The following is a 16,229-nucleotide window of genomic DNA, read 5'->3' on the forward strand; positions in this document are numbered from 1 at the left end:
TTTTTCATAACGCTTTTTTCTTTTGAGAGCTTGTATGGCTGCTCTTTTATTTTTGGTTCATTTTTCTAGCACACCAATTTCAATCTCAATTTTCTTCTCTAAAAACTCTTGTTTCTTTAATAAGCATTTCTTCAGTTTCCTAAGTTTCTGGATGGCTTCTCCGGTGGTGGGTGCTTTTTGACCCTTTCCACCACCAAACATTTTACTAAAAAGCTCATCTTTGTCACGACTTTAGAACTATCTCACAAATAGAAATATTTAGCCCAAAACCAAAATTATCTATCCTATGTGGTGACTCACCCACGACAGCTTTTACTATTTTTATAATACGACACATACGATTCAATTACTTTAGATCGTCAAAATTTTCTACTATATATTGTGTAATATATAATCTACACTAAATCTAAGAAATGATGCACAAATAGAATTAATAGAAGAATGAAATATCAAAACGCAAAATAAATTTTGACGTTTCTATTTTATTCAGAACCATAGATAGATACGTGAGATGTGTCAGCAGTCTTCCAAAAAAAAACTTGCCTAGGTTGGTGTGCTGTCAATGTCAATCGTAAAAGTACTTGACACCAAAGATAAACGAAGTATATGGCGTTGAACGAATTAAAATTATACATTAAATAATATAAATAAATATACTTAATTTACTATATTGATTCTTCGAAAGAATACTGTCGAAATGTGAATACTCACTGCAAGACTAAGTTGGGCTAAGTTTTATTTTGACAGTTCAACAAGATGGCGCCATAGATAAATAAGCATAACATCTTGACATGACCAAAGTTTCGAAGAAATCTACCATAACATAACATTTCAACAAATTTGCAACAAATTTCTGACAAAATGAAAAATTATTACAAAACACCAAAATAGAAATTAAGGTTAAGTTTCGACAGTTTCGACGAATGTTTTGACCATTATATGAAATGTTTTGACATATATGAATACTCTGCTGTTGGTGCCCCTGCTCAGAAGAATTTCTGATTTTTTGAATGTTGATACCGTGATTTTTTCGTTTCAGCACTTTATTAATCCGGTCCTGGACAATATAATAATATAGACGTTTCATTCTCGCGATATTTAGGTTCAAAAAATTAGTTATTGCTACGGGCGCGCTATATTGCAATGGCGCTTCAATCGTCATTCAAATTGAAGCGCTAAAATTTGAAATAAAAATATTTGTACTTTAAAAATATTGTACTATCAATAAACAAAATAATTTTAAAAATTTTGTTAGAATTTTAATTTTGCATCGCAATTGTATTAAAATTTGTGTAAAATATAATTATAAATTAAAAATATATTAAGTAATAATAAAAATATTTCAATCAAGAGTATATATTATGATATATGCTGGAATCAAATCAAATCAATAAATGTAGAAAAAACACACATGACTACAGTTTAAATACAAAACACACATAACTTGACATAACACTTGTATTGAATTTTAATTTGTTACTACAAATTGGGGTTGTAAAAGTGGGGTATTAATAAATTACAATCATCAGTGATTAATAAATTATAATATATGAAAGTTTTAATGATAATATAATGGAATAGAATACAATCATCATCAGTAAATTATAATATATTCAGGTACACAATTAGAAATGATAATAAAATAAATAATAAATATCCACACGAATGTCATCTTGCTGCAATGAGACTGAAAAGAATTCATAAGCGGTAAAAAATATATTAAGTGAAATATATTTATATATATATATATATATATATATATGTATATATTATATATATATATATTATATATATATTATATATATATATATATGTATATATATATACGAGTTTTTTTTTTTTTATTTGTATAGCGAGGAAATGCATTTACGCATCCCAGACCAGGCCCTATGTCTGGGTATGTTGGACTCAACAAATAATACCAACTAAAACCGCCGCTTTACCAGCTGAAAACAAAAATTAGCGCAGGCCACGCTTAGTGTTACGAATTGCCAGCTGTCTCTTTCTCATTTTATCAAAACGCAATAAAGCTTTTGTTTTCATAACATTCCTAGGATTTGTGAAAGTTATTTTACCGCGTAGTGCTGAATTAATATCATTAAACCCAATATCTGATAAAATAAGGAACAAAAAGGTTTAAAAATATTAACTTTAAATTATGGATTGGACAATCAAAATTAAATTTTGAGTAAAAACAAGTTTATCCAAAATGCAACTAAGCAATATTTTAAATTATTCTTCACACAAATTTTAGGCAAAAAATGTTCTGAAACTCTAATGCATTTTGAAAAAATGTTCACAAAGCTTCTACAAGGAAAGACAAGAGATCTTCCAGTCCGATCCCTAACCCTTATTAACCAATAATCATCTCCACTCTTTTTTGTTGCCAAAATATGAGTCTTGCACATCAAGCAAGATTTAACATTTTTCAACATTTTCCTGGAAATGAAGCCAGTCATGTATGTAATAACTTGAAGATGAAGTAAACTACTACTTTCTTTTCTAATGTAAATTCATCAGTAATCACATTAGATAAAGCTAGAATATCTTCATTCAAGCTAGACTCACACATAACATTGATTGAAGCATTACTCAATAATAATGTTTTTCCGGGTTTTAGAGCCGTGTTTTAACACGGGTGTTTTTCACACGGAGTTTTTCCAGATTTGTTGCGGCCCAGTGCCTTGTATATTCCTAAATTTTGGCCCAAGAGTAATTTAGGTTGGACATCGCTGACCTAGACAATATAATAAGCCGTTTAGAGCCGTGTATTTAGCCAAAAATTTAATACCATGGCTCAAGGTAATTCTCTTGAAGTGATTTGTTTGGACGACAGCACAGTGCCAGAAAACGAAGGTATAGATAAATTAATATATAATCACTATAATAAATATAAATCACACTTGATTTTCCACAGGAGTTCTAGAATGCCCGGTTTGCTTACAAACTTGTATTCACCCAGCCCGCTTGCCTTGTGGACACATATTTTGCTTTCTTTGCATTAAGGTAATAAAGTATCAAATAGTTTGTAATCAATAATAATACTGTTTATTAAGTAGATTTGGTGTATTTTAGGGAGTAGCATTTCAAAATAATAGGTGCGCTTTATGTCGAGCATACATACCCGTTCCTGATAGTTATCAATGGTTTTATAAAGGGAGAAATGGTTAGTAAATAATTCTTTATATATATATATATATATATATATATTATATATATATATATGTATATATATATATATGTATATATATATATATAATATGTATATTATAATTTTAACATAATTCAACCGTCATTTGTCATATTTAATATACCAAATGCGTCCCTACAACAAAAATCACTGATTTGTCTTTTATCTTTTATTCTATAAATGATTTCTAGTATTGCCTTTATTTATTAACTGCGACACTTGTTTTACACAGGTGGTTGGTGGCAGTTCAACGAGCGAAAAAGCGCTGAGTTAGAAGAGCATTACAATAACAATTGTGAGGAGGCCGAAGTCCTTATTTGTGCCAGTGTATATATTATTGACTTTGTTCATCTTATACAGTATAAAAAAGATCAAAGTTGGAGGAGAAGAAAAATAAAACGAGATATTAAAACTAGCTTATTAAAAGGAATTGCAGGGATTGCAAAGAACTAGTTGATAAGAAAAAGCCTTTAAATAAAATCAAGAAAATGTATGTATCCTCCCAGAGTAAAGATTTTTTTTTTTAAATACAAACATTTTCAAAAAAAATAAAAAATGTTATAATTTTTTCTCATAACTAAAAATACACGTTATGTTTGGTGAGGGAGGGTAGTTTTGAATATCACCACGTGTCACTAAAGGGGAAGATGGATCCAAAAATTCTTAAAAAATTGATCACGTGATTAATGGTCGCCGCCTAAGAAAATAACTATTATAACATATTTATTTTGTACATTTTTATAATAAGTGCGTGCCATCACATTTAATAAAAAATATTACCACAATTATGCTTTATCTTTTTTTAAAAAAATAGCTTTGTTTGAGTAGCAAAATTATGTGATCTAAAAGTTTTCAGTTATTCAATGTTGCATTCTACTGTTAAAAACTGGAACAGTCCTGGATTTGAATAATGCACTTATTCTGATAATAAAGATTGTGTTCTAAAATTCAATCATTTGTAGTCAACAATATTTGAAGTTTTCAACAATTATATTGCACACTATAGTATGGAATAGATATAAGAAATTGTAAAAAATTTAATCTTAGTATTGTATCATCCACGTAGTCTTGATATAATAAATACGAAAGATTGTAAATGTAGCAGTATTTGGCTTACATGGTAATGGGTTCATATATTAACTAAAGCGCGCTGTATTCAAAAGAATATATTTCTCTACATATAAATGTGTAATTACATTAAGACCGTTATGATTTGCAAAAGAATTTAAATATGCAATACTTCTAAAAAAATACATCGGCATGACTCCCCAAACTTACGTTGATTATCACTCACCATAGTAACGGCCGTAAATAAATGTAGATTTCATAGACTTCATATCAAGCTATAAATATGTGGGAAAATGGAGAATGATGTTAATAAAATAATTCTTGATATAAATTTAGATCATTTATTGAATGAAGAAAATAATGACTCGGTTGAAGTTGCAAAAAAAGATAAATATAATTTTAATTGTCGTAACAAAAAATTAGGTACAATTGCTAAAACATTGTTGAAGTCGGACTTTATACCAGAAAAAAAACTAAATAATTTAAAAATGAATGTGTTATCCAAAATCCTGTTGCCGTTATGGAAGGCAGGCACAAAGAAGTAAGTAAATCTTAAAAAAGGTATATAAACTTTTTTATTTTTGCTTGCAGTAATTATTGGATCTATTATTTTATTTTTTTTAGGCTTGGAGATTTAATAACTATAATAATTTAGATACTAGTCGAAATGTGGATATTGTTTCTGAGGCCAAAAGGTTTTGTGCTACATATTATTATGGTAACATGTTTAAATATTTTATATGTTGATGAATTAACAATATTTCTGCTGTACAGATCTTTGCGCAAAGAAAGACTTCAAAAATTATATCGTCAGCATCAGATTGAAACTATAGACCGAGAATTAAACCAGATTAAAAAAGATATAACTCGACATTCTGTTGTAATGCAAAACAAAAGTAAAACTAAAGAGTGGGAACCAGATGGATTATATGGTAAACAGCAGCCACTGTTTCAAAATACAAGACTTACAATTAGAGACAGTTCTCCTTTAAATTCCTTATCACGATTTAATATCACGAAAAGCAACAATTGTAATGATTTAAATGAATGCAAAGAATCACAATTCGATCGTATACTTATGGAGAGTGTCTTAAATAGTAACGATGTAAAAAATCAAGTCACAAAATCGGATCTAAATGAAGTTAAAGTTCATCCTCTAATAATAGAAAATTCAAAATATCCTGAAGAAGTTAATGCAAATATACAATATCTGTATGATGCAAGTGATGAAAATTATATCTATGACAAAAAAAATAACTATAAATCGTCTGAGGTACATTCTAATGTAGAAGCTAATACCATTCAACCATCTACAATACAAGAAACTAAAACTGAGGTATTAAAAACAATTCAAAGAGAAACTTCAGAGTATTTTGTTCAAGATATAGAACATCATGACTCCGAAAAACAATCAACAAAACTCTGTAAAGAAATTGAACTCCAAAAACGGTTCGAATGTAAGGCAATTGACTTAGTGATAGATTCTGTTTCTCTAAAACCCCACAACGATATTTGTGTAACATCTAAATGTACAGAGTTGTCACAAGAAAATAATCACCAGCAAATAAAAATAGATTTTCAAAACGAACTCCAAAATAAGCTAAAACTAAAAGCATTCAATAAATGGAAATCTTATTGTTCAAGAAATGTTAAAAATAAGCATGATGAAATAGAAGAACAATCAAATATGGTTGAAAAAATTGATATATTTTTAAAAAAGTTGAATGAAAGAAAGAAGTCATTAAGTAAGTTTTCTAAAAGTTCAGAGTTATTAAAATCTTCAGATTTGGACTTTAAAATGAAAAAGAAGAAGTCTACAAGTGCGCCATTGAGTACGCAATATAAAAATAGGTATACAGCCACACAGTTGCATTGATAGCATAAAACTAATCTATAACATTTTTCAGATTTGCAGTACAACAAGACATGATTGTTCAACAAAAAGCTCGAATTCTTGAGCAGGAACGTACTATACAGCAACTTCAAGCAAAAAGCTTAGCAGTTGCGGCAAAGGAATCCGTGAAGCAAGCTTGTGCAGATTATATAGATGCAACACGTTGTAATAATAAGACTAAACCAAAAATGAGGGCAAATGTCTACCTAAATATTGAAGTAAACAGAACAACAATGTTGGAAGAGCAAAATTCAGGTTGGCACTACACAAAATATATCCAAACCAACAAATCTCATTAAACAAAAAAAAAATCAACAAAACCTGCGGTTAGACAAAATATTCTCACCAATCAATAATATTCGCGTACACCTAGCTAATATATTCAAATTTACTGATATTCTACTTATAGCTGCAGAACATTTCGATCCGGCTGCGATTGCTTTGGTATCGCAACCAGCACCGGCGTTCCTCCAGGCCATGAATTTTCGTGCTCAACAGAGGCAACTGAGGCATCAAGCAACTCAAGAACGAAGGAAGCAAAGAGAAGAGGAAATTCGATTGGCTAAAGAACGAGAAGAACAGATTAAAGTGATACACTCATAATATCTTATATTTTAATCAATTGGAAAAGATGATTTACTAATTTACTAAACTTACTTTTCCTAGTTGGAGGAAGATCAGCAAGCGAAATTGCTGCGCATAGCAGAAAGAAGAAGAAAACGCGAAGAAGAGCAGGAAAAGCAGCGATGTTTAGAAATGGAACGACGCCGAATTAAGCTCTGCGAACAATCTGCTGATCAGCATTACAAGAAAGTTCTATTGTGGAGATATGGATTAATGCCACTCAAAAAAGTAGTGGAGATAAAACGATGTGATATGCTCTTATCTAAAGAACATTACAGGTGAGTTACTTCTTCTCTAAAGATTTTTAGTACTTCCTCATTACTAAACTCTACCATGAAGAACCATTTTGTCTTTCCGATTCGTCTTCAGCACTACAACCTGAAGTTCGCGAAGTAATTTTTGTCGGCATACACGTAGAGCCATACTTCAAATATCACCACATTCTTAGCAAGTCGAAACTTAGTTTGTTAATCAGTAGCATCTATTCTTTATTTATAAAGATGGTGATATTTGCTCTGATCTTCATCGAGCCGTTTAAAAATTTACTTTTCGAATATATTAAACTGTCCTGGTGTTGTTGGTAATGCCTTTGGATGTATGTTCTGGATCACCAGTACGACCAGGAATTGTAATGGTAGGCTGGAGCCGAGCGGTGAACAGCTGAATAGTTGTTGAAGTATTATATTTGTGATGTGGACTCTCCAGGGTCCACTGGTATTGTGAAAGGCCTTCAGGACGAACAGCGATTTGATAGTAATTTGTAAACACACTTCTTTCTGTGAATGATACTTTTATTATTCACTATTTTTACAATCAATATTTGTTGATAACCTTTTGGTTATCATATCAGCAAAGACAACATTTTACTGAATAGTATGTCTGACTAACTCTATGCCTGTCTCCGAGTATGACTCTAAGTTTGACTGACTGTTTAACTTTTGTCTAACTCTTATATACTAATTTCTTGTTGGCAACCTAATTACAAAATATAACAGGAAGCACTTATGATGACCGCGTAACCTACAAATAACTAACAACGCGTTTTGCAATTATTAACAAATAATGATTCAAATTGTTATTACAGTTCAATATATTTAAAGTAATCGCTTATCCAAACAGTCTCATCACTTCTGATCTCTCGATTTTGATCAGTTTCTAATTTCAGGCATAATCTTTTGAAGCGTATATTTGCACAATGGGCTTTAAACACAGATGAAATAACTTCCAATAAGGCAGTGAGAGCGGACAATTTCAATAGAAGTAGACAACTACAAATTTGGTTTAAGCAGTGGTACCAGGTGCAATTTATACTAAACTATGTTAATTAGTATTTTATATTATTATAGAAGCGGAACTGATATATTAAACAAGTTAAATAACAAAACCGTATTTCAGTTTCACTTAGAAATGCAGAGTAAATCCTTTGTTGCTGAAGATTGGTATAACTTACGTATATTGAGCAGAGTGATTGCTGCTTGGAATGAAGCTACAAAAAAGCTAATTATTGAAAGAGATAAGAAATGTTATATAGCGCAACTACACTACGAAAGGTATTATATTTATTAAAATAATTTAATAAATCAATAAATAAATGTATAAATCAATACTCTAGGCAATTAAAGTGGCGATCAATCGATACATGGCGTTTGTTACCATCTTTGAATGAAATAGAACGTCAGCGGGAAAGACGGAAAAATAAATGGAGAAATAAAGTGTGGGAAATTTTGCCAGATTATAAACCAGTAATTGAAGACTGAAGAGAAATGAAGACTAATATATATAATACTCTTTTATATGGTAGTGTATAGATAGTACAGAAGAGTTTCGTAAACAAATTTTAATTTTACTGATCTTGTTAAAGAATTACCACATACATATAATTTACTTCATAATAATTCTTCAGTAGATTCTGAATTCAGTAGATTCTGTATTTCATGCAGATACAGATCTGAGAACTAAACGATGTTTATGTATAATAAATTTTATAGAATTCCATATCAATTTCGAATAAACGATGGGAGCATCTATGAGCCACTAGTTAGACGTATCAGAACATCCTGTTCTTAAACCATTGTCGAAAAATGGGACACGAGACTTTTTAGACACTACTGGAGCCCTACCAAACATTATAAACAATAGAATCTTTAATTCTAAAAGACAAAAATGTTTTTTAGTTTCCAGAAGGAAAAGTTTGCTTTTGCGGAAAAATTCGATTTTCAATTTTTTGGTTTTCTCGACATTTCAAGTCATTCTAAATCGAATAAAACCAAATTTGAAAAAAGTATGTATGATTGTGTAAATTTGAACCAATTTTTGACCTTTCGCCAACGGTTTCTCAACAACGGCTAGACCAATTTAAAAAATTTAGAAGCCATTCGATGTAGTTCGAGAAGTAGGACTAACGTAACTAATGAAAAAATCGTACAATTTTCACCCACAATTTTGAATCAATTTTATATATATATTAAAACTTAAAAACAAAGTTTGGTTAGAAATCGCGTTGCTCGTATACTAATAAAGTTTGCTCGTATACTAATAAAGTTTGTAATTCAATACTGAAAAAAAGCACATGTACGTTCTGCGTGGTTATAATGAAAAAATCGTACAATTTTCACCCACAATTTTGAATCAATTTTATATATATATTAAAACTTAAAAACAAAGTTTGGTTAGAAATCGCGTTGCTCGTATACTAATAAAGTTTGTAATTCAATACTGAAAAAAAGCACATGTACGTTCTGCGTGGTTATTCGTAGGTAGCTACTGATTGCAGTTTACGTCCAAACTAAAATAAAATACATAAAATAACACAAAATAGTTGAAAAGAAACATGTGAACTAATTAATTTATAGGATTACAGATATTATAGTATGTTTGAAGAAAATCGATTGGAAATCATATTGAGAAGCAAATATTTTATTTTCGAAATAACGGTCGAACATTTTACCAAAATAGCTCAATTCCATTAATTAAACTGATTTTAAATACGCATCGGAAAGTTTATGCAACTTGGCTTAAGGCAAAATGCTACTGACAACTAGTTTCAATTGCATTCACCGTCAATTATTGAATTAAAAACGATGTATGTATAATGATAAATAATTCTATCAAATGCATAATTGTTCATTATATTTTTGTTCAGAATATTGTATTTTATCTGTAATTGTTGTATGATTAGAAAAATTAATTTTTGATGGTTGATTTAAATCCTTATAAATATTTATCTGTATTTATTGTATAATTGTAATGAATTTTTATTTGTTGATCTAGATTCTAATATATGTATCCATAATTGTAAGGTTATGATAATTTTTTGTAGTAAGTTTATAAGCATTAAGATTCATATTTTTTATCAAAATATTTTAAATAAAATTATAATCATTAACTATATGTATTCTTGTTAAATATTAACTGAATCAATAATTAAAAACAACAATGACTCATTTTTATCGATTATCGATAATCGATTAATTTTTATTTCTGCACTCTTTGCTTCATAACTCCAAAACGTCTGGACCGACTTTTGCCAAAAACCAATTAGCACATCTTCCGATCAATGGTAAATGAATGTTTTTTTTTAATCATTCAAATCGGTTGATCAGTTCCCCGAAAACGTAGACGAAAATTTGTATCCATACATACATACACACACACATATCATTTTTTTCTAAGGTACACCAAAATGTTCAGAAATTTTCAAAACGCGAGGATATGCAAAAAAAATCAATTTCGATTTTTGGACGATTACAATAACTTACCCTACGGGAAGTTAATAAATATATGATGATTGATATTTTATTAAAAATGACACAATTCATCACTTTGAGAATCATTGGTCTCTAAGTATATTTAATTCGTTTTGACCCCCGAACCACTATGAGACCTTCTGTTCTCTCATAATACCACTAATTATTAATTTGTCTAATTGACTGTAGTTAAGCATTACTACTTTATATAGAAACATAATAATGTGATCATTTTTGTAATATCTATATTTGAAACATAATTTGTGTTTTAAAATTTAATGCGTGATGAACTTTCGAAACTGCGGGCGCGCATTATAGAAAACAGTCGAGGGAGATTCTAGATATAGGTTAGAGCGGGGCTAAAAGGTCCGCGGGTACTAAGGAACCACAATGATTATCTCAAAAACAAGTTAAGTTTGAAAATGTTTAACAATACTATTTTAAAGTAGAGAACAAAAGATGTGTGACCGAACATCGTGCGACATTGGTATCACGAGATAAACGAAATAATTTTATTTTGTTATTAGTTTTTTTATTGGCTTTATGAATTTGCATATTGGTTTTTTTAGTTTTAAGCATTGTTGTTCAAAATACCTGAATATAAATTTTGTTTTGTAAGAAGTATTGTTATTTTTAAATTAGATTAGCAAAATTGGATTATGATTTTCAGATTTGTTGTTCAATCTAATAATAAATAAACTGCATCTTATTGATTAAATGATGATTACAGTAACTATTTCATAAAATCTCTCTAATAAAAAATAAGTATTTTTTATGCTCCCTTGCGACTCCTTTTTACTCTGCCCATGGGTTAAAAAAACAGATGACAAATTTCAGAAAAATATCTAATAAACATATCTACTATAGTGAATTAGTTGAAAATTATTTAATTTCATTATTATTTGATTAGAAGAACACACGTCAATATTTGTAATTTTTGTACAAAATTTTGATTACAATTGTTAATGAAAATTTTTCAAAATGATATGTCGTTGTGTCTCTTAGAATCTCGTACAATGGGTTAGCTGCAAAGGAATTTTTGAAATATCATTTTAATCGTTTGACTAGATATTCAGTTAATTGGATCATTATTGATTGAGATGGCTATCTAATTATCAAACACTATTCCTGGCGACTCATGGTTTTTAAAGGTTTTTTGGTAGTAAATTATATTTATTTTAACAAATAAACTAAAAATAATTTGCCCAAAATGTCAAAAAAATATCTCAGATGAAATACATTTAGATGAAATAAATAAAAATTATAAAAGTAAATTTATTTAAAAAAATAATGATTGCACAAGTTTAATATGTTCAAAATGTCATCAAAATAGCTTAGATAAAATTAATAATTATGAAAGAAGGCTTTGAATATATTGCAAATAACTTTTAAGTACGCTTTATGCATTTTTTTCTTTAAGGCAAGTTGCATAAACTCCCCGATATGTGTAATAATTCACTTAATTAACCAAAATCACTATTTTTTGTCACATATATATGACGGCTCACGTAAGGCTTCAGACACATACCACTGGCACGGCCTTTAACGTGTTACCTTAATAATTCAAAATTGTAAAACAGTGTATATAAATAAATAATATATACATTTTTATAACACAGTATATAAATAAATACATATAACAGACAAATAATATTCTCCTATTAATCGTATTTCTATTTTTAAGCAGATTGCAATTATGTGCTAAACTCAATTATCAGTATAGTAAAATTAAACCCAAATGGAATTACAAGCATTACATAATATTGGATTATAAATTAAATAAAACTTAATTAAATTAATTCAACTAAAATTCCCCAGTCATCCTAGCTCAGCCTTTTAAAATAAAGACTGGACATAATTTGACAAATGACTCTATTACCAAAAAGGAAATGAATTACCTAAAAAATATGATGCATAGCATTGGCATATCCTACCTCCTACGAAGCCGTAAAATTCAGTGACAATCGCTTAAAAATTTTGTCAAATACCATCGGTAATTCGTCACACATCGATTTCGGGCGTTCAAGACCAATCTAGGGACTCCGTATGTGAACCTTTTGAAAAGGAAGACAAGTTTCTCGTTCTACGAAATTGTAAAAGTGTCCTTTGGTTCATTAAGTGAAATAATCGTGCGCATGATATCAGTGAAAAGACGACACAATAGACAACTAAGTACAAGAACTTTAGAAAAGAACTGAAGGTACCTGATTTTTAAACCATTCTAACAATTATCCTTGCGCATCATGGACTGAGCATTGTTCTTCTTTCAAAAAGGACGGTACGGTAGCGTACATAATCACCGAAATTTACTTAATTTGGTATAAAATGGAAGAACGTTAGTTAATTATTAAGGCCAGAAGGAATCTCTTTGCATGGTCATCGATTTTTCATGCCCAATAATAGTCAAGACACAACCTCTGCAAGACTCTACATGTTCCAAACTTCGATTAGAAACTTACACATATATCTAGTATCTACCATTCAATATTATTATAATTAATCGCTAATAAATAATGTACGACGTACTCAATATTGAATTCAAAAGAAGGAACATTAATATTTTAAAAGAAATAGACTAGATGTACGTAAGTGGCTTTTTGCCTTATGGCAAGTTGCAGGAACTTCCCGATTTGTAAACAATCCAGTTCGATTGATCAATAAGAATTTATATATAGTAATTTTCAAATTGTGTCGGTGAGTGTGAGTGTTTAAAACATGATAAATATGTTTTATAATAATTTTAAATTAATTTGATAATAAACTCTCCAGTAATTTATTTGATTTGCGCTCCGCCTTGAAATTGTTCTTGAGAAAAAAAAGGTGTTTTACAATTTGCATCTAACAATAAAGAATACTACATTAGAGGTCATAAATTTAAAATACTTTTCTATTTTGTTAAATAAAAAATATTAAAATTAAAAGCGCAGACGTGGCTGGCTTGTCTTATACCACGTAATTTAAAATCTATATAAAAAGTAACACTTTTTTTGTTAAAAACGTGGATATCTTTTCTCAAAGATAGACCATATATTTTTATTATGAATTATGCATCGAATTATTTATTTGAAATGTATTCTGCACAATTATACCTGTGTCATAATTTTTTTTTTTGCATATTACTATATAAATTAAAAAGGGAGGTACTAAAGTTGGCAGGAAGCAAGTGTATATATTAACCATAAAAATTAACCAAATGCAAAATATGGCTGATTGTAGTTATATAAATTATGCTACATCCAGAATTATCAAGTTCGATTATCAGAAGAATGATGGTACAAAAAATACATATAGACATACAAAAATATTTAAAATAATTCCGTTCAATTAACGGGATACCATGGGGATTATTTATTATTTAGTAGTTAGTTTCAGGTTAGAACCTGATTAGAATTTAGTTAGTAGAAATTGAGAATATACTTGAGTGTTAAAAACTATATATCAGATATAAATCAATCTATCAATATTGATGATATATAAACATTTTCTTAATCATATGCAATTTTTTTCAATTTTTAATACGGGGCTCCGCCAATGCACTCTAAGCGAGAAAACATTAAATAACATAAGTTAAACTAATTTAATAATTACTTATTTAATTTATGAGTAAGTGGGATGTATTGCTAACAAAATGATGACAAAAATTCCCGTAAGATTTCAGTCCTCTGGAACACAAGTAGCTACAATCCTGTCACCTTGTGACAGAGAAAGAAGGTAAATATTATAGTCTATGAAGCCGTATAAAAGATCAATGTTTTGGCAAGGCTATGTTAAGTAGCAGTTTTCATACAAAATCGTTCTAAATACTGTGAAAAACTATGTGGTATTGAATACTATCAAGAAAAAGCTGTGCATTCAGTAGTTTTAATATATATAATTATATTTAGTTATAATTTTATTATAACTGGATCTTTGTGACATGGTTTAATAACATTATGAGCGAAGTTGTATGCTGATGGTACACAGTAATTACATAGCATTATGCAGAATTGAGTACGATTCTATATGAAAACTGGATCTATGGTGACCATACGGGACAGTACCGTATTGCCACCTTTTATCCCGGGTTTTTCTTAAAGCAATATATGTCCTGGATTTAGATCTTTTGTCCCGGATTGTTCTGTTTTTTTCGAAAATTAATAGATAAATTGACAAAAATTATAAAACTAAACAAACAAGTACTAATATTTTCAAATTAATTATGAAGAAAAGTGAACAGAATTCTATACAAGGCTCAAAAGCGAGAAAACATAAATGAAACATAGATAAAAAAGTATTACATATAATTGAATAATAAAGTTCTTACTAAAAGTTTTCAATTCCGACTTTAAAAAAATGATTCATATAAAAAGACTGTTGTTTTTATATGCGTAAGTGAATCCTTAAGTAGCATTTGTTATTTTAAAACCAACAACTCCCCCCTCTCCTTGTCGCGGCTTAGCCAACTAGAAGTTTCCGTCCCGGTTTTGACTTATAATTTAAATTTTGAAAATATATGGTCACCTTATTGGAGACACCAATTTGAAGAAGAAGCTGCTCAAAGATAATATTGAAGGCCCTTAGCACAAGAACAGAATTATTGAATCACTTAGTAGAGTGATTCTTCAACTATTGATATATTTTTATCACAAATAATTTATATGTGTCTTTGGAAGTCTGTGTGAGTAAATGATATAAGCCAAATAGCTCATAGAATAGTACTGTGTTCAGATTGCTATTGAAAATTAAAACTAGTGGTGCCTTAAGGCAAATTGCTGGAACTTTCCGTACCAAAAAATATTTTTTTAAAAAAGATTAGCATTGTTGAAAAAAAATTACTTCGAACAAATTAAATTTTTGAGAAACTATAAATTTGACAAAAAAATACTTTTTTTTTAAAAAAAATGTTTTCTTTATTTGACATATTTTGGAAATTCTGAACTTTTTTTCAAAGCAATCGTACTGCTTTAACTGCATGAAGACAAAATGTCAAAGAGCGTTAGCGCCGCGTCGCCGTCTAAGATAAGCATTGGTACGGAACCCATAGGAATGTAAACAAAATTTATACTTAGTATTAAAATCTCTGTAAAATGTCTGATAATTTGATGTGCATATGTCTAATGATCATTTTTGACCGCTAAATGGCATTTATTTTTACTTTTTTCACTAGATCTCCGAAACCGCTAGACCTGCCTTTATAAAACTTTGATCAATTCTTCATCTTGTCAATACAAGTAAAATGTTTTTTGAATTATTAAAATTGGACGCTCCGTTCTCTTAAAAAACCGAGTTACCATTTTTGGCACTTTTTGCCCCCTATCTTCGAAATGGCTAGACCTGCCTTCGCCAAAAACTAATCAGCACGTCTCTTTATCAATACGAATCGAATGTTTTTTGAATTATTCATATCGGTTGATCTGTATTCCCGAACTTGTCAACGAAACTTTGTATCCGCACACACACACACACACACACATACATCCATTTTTTCTAAGGTATGCCAAAATGTTCAGAAACGTTTGAAACGTAAAGATATATAAAAATTTTCATTTTCGATTCTTTTGCGAACACTATAACTTGCCCTACGGGAAGTTAATAATTTATATGTGTCTTTGGAAGTGTGTGTGTGAGTAAATGATATAAGCCAAATAGCTCATAGAATTGTACTGTATTCCGATTGCTATTGAAAATTAAAAATAAAACTTTCTGAAACGTGACATAGCTTTGCCAT

The 16,229-nt window shown here is 29.5% G+C and overlaps 1 protein-coding gene across 1 annotated transcript; it reads left to right on the plus strand.

Moving 5' to 3' along the window:
• Window positions 1-2,792: 2,792 nt before the first annotated feature.
• LOC113366069 (DNA ligase 1-like) lies at window positions 2,793-8,533 on the plus strand. The gene is made up of 11 exons (XM_026607621.1): window positions 2,793-2,856; window positions 2,918-3,006; window positions 3,076-3,166; window positions 3,423-3,517; window positions 4,883-4,953; window positions 5,033-6,109; window positions 6,166-6,407; window positions 6,562-6,740; window positions 6,819-7,054; window positions 8,123-8,326; window positions 8,389-8,533. Exons 1-11 carry the CDS (start codon window positions 2,793-2,795, stop codon window positions 8,531-8,533), a joined length of 2,493 nt encoding a protein of 830 aa, XP_026463406.1.
• Window positions 8,534-16,229: the final 7,696 nt, after the last annotated feature.

Source organism: Ctenocephalides felis, unplaced genomic scaffold, assembly GCF_003426905.1.
Source record: "Ctenocephalides felis isolate EL2017-DRISC unplaced genomic scaffold, ASM342690v1 CF-g0.4_SCAFFOLD_01170, whole genome shotgun sequence".
NCBI classification, from domain to species: domain Eukaryota; kingdom Metazoa; phylum Arthropoda; class Insecta; order Siphonaptera; family Pulicidae; genus Ctenocephalides; species Ctenocephalides felis.

Bases quoted from the DNA above. Each gene is read 5' to 3' on its own strand.
- LOC113366069 (XM_026607621.1), top strand. From the start codon at position 2,793: ATGGCTCAAGGTAATTCTCTTGAAGTGATTTGTTTGGACGACAGCACA. The intron at 6,408-6,561 runs GTTGGCACTACA...TTCTACTTATAG, and splicing joins GTTGGAAGAGCAAAATTCAG to CTGCAGAACATTTCGATCCG. The intron at 6,741-6,818 runs GTGATACACTCA...TACTTTTCCTAG, and splicing joins AACGAGAAGAACAGATTAAA to TTGGAGGAAGATCAGCAAGC.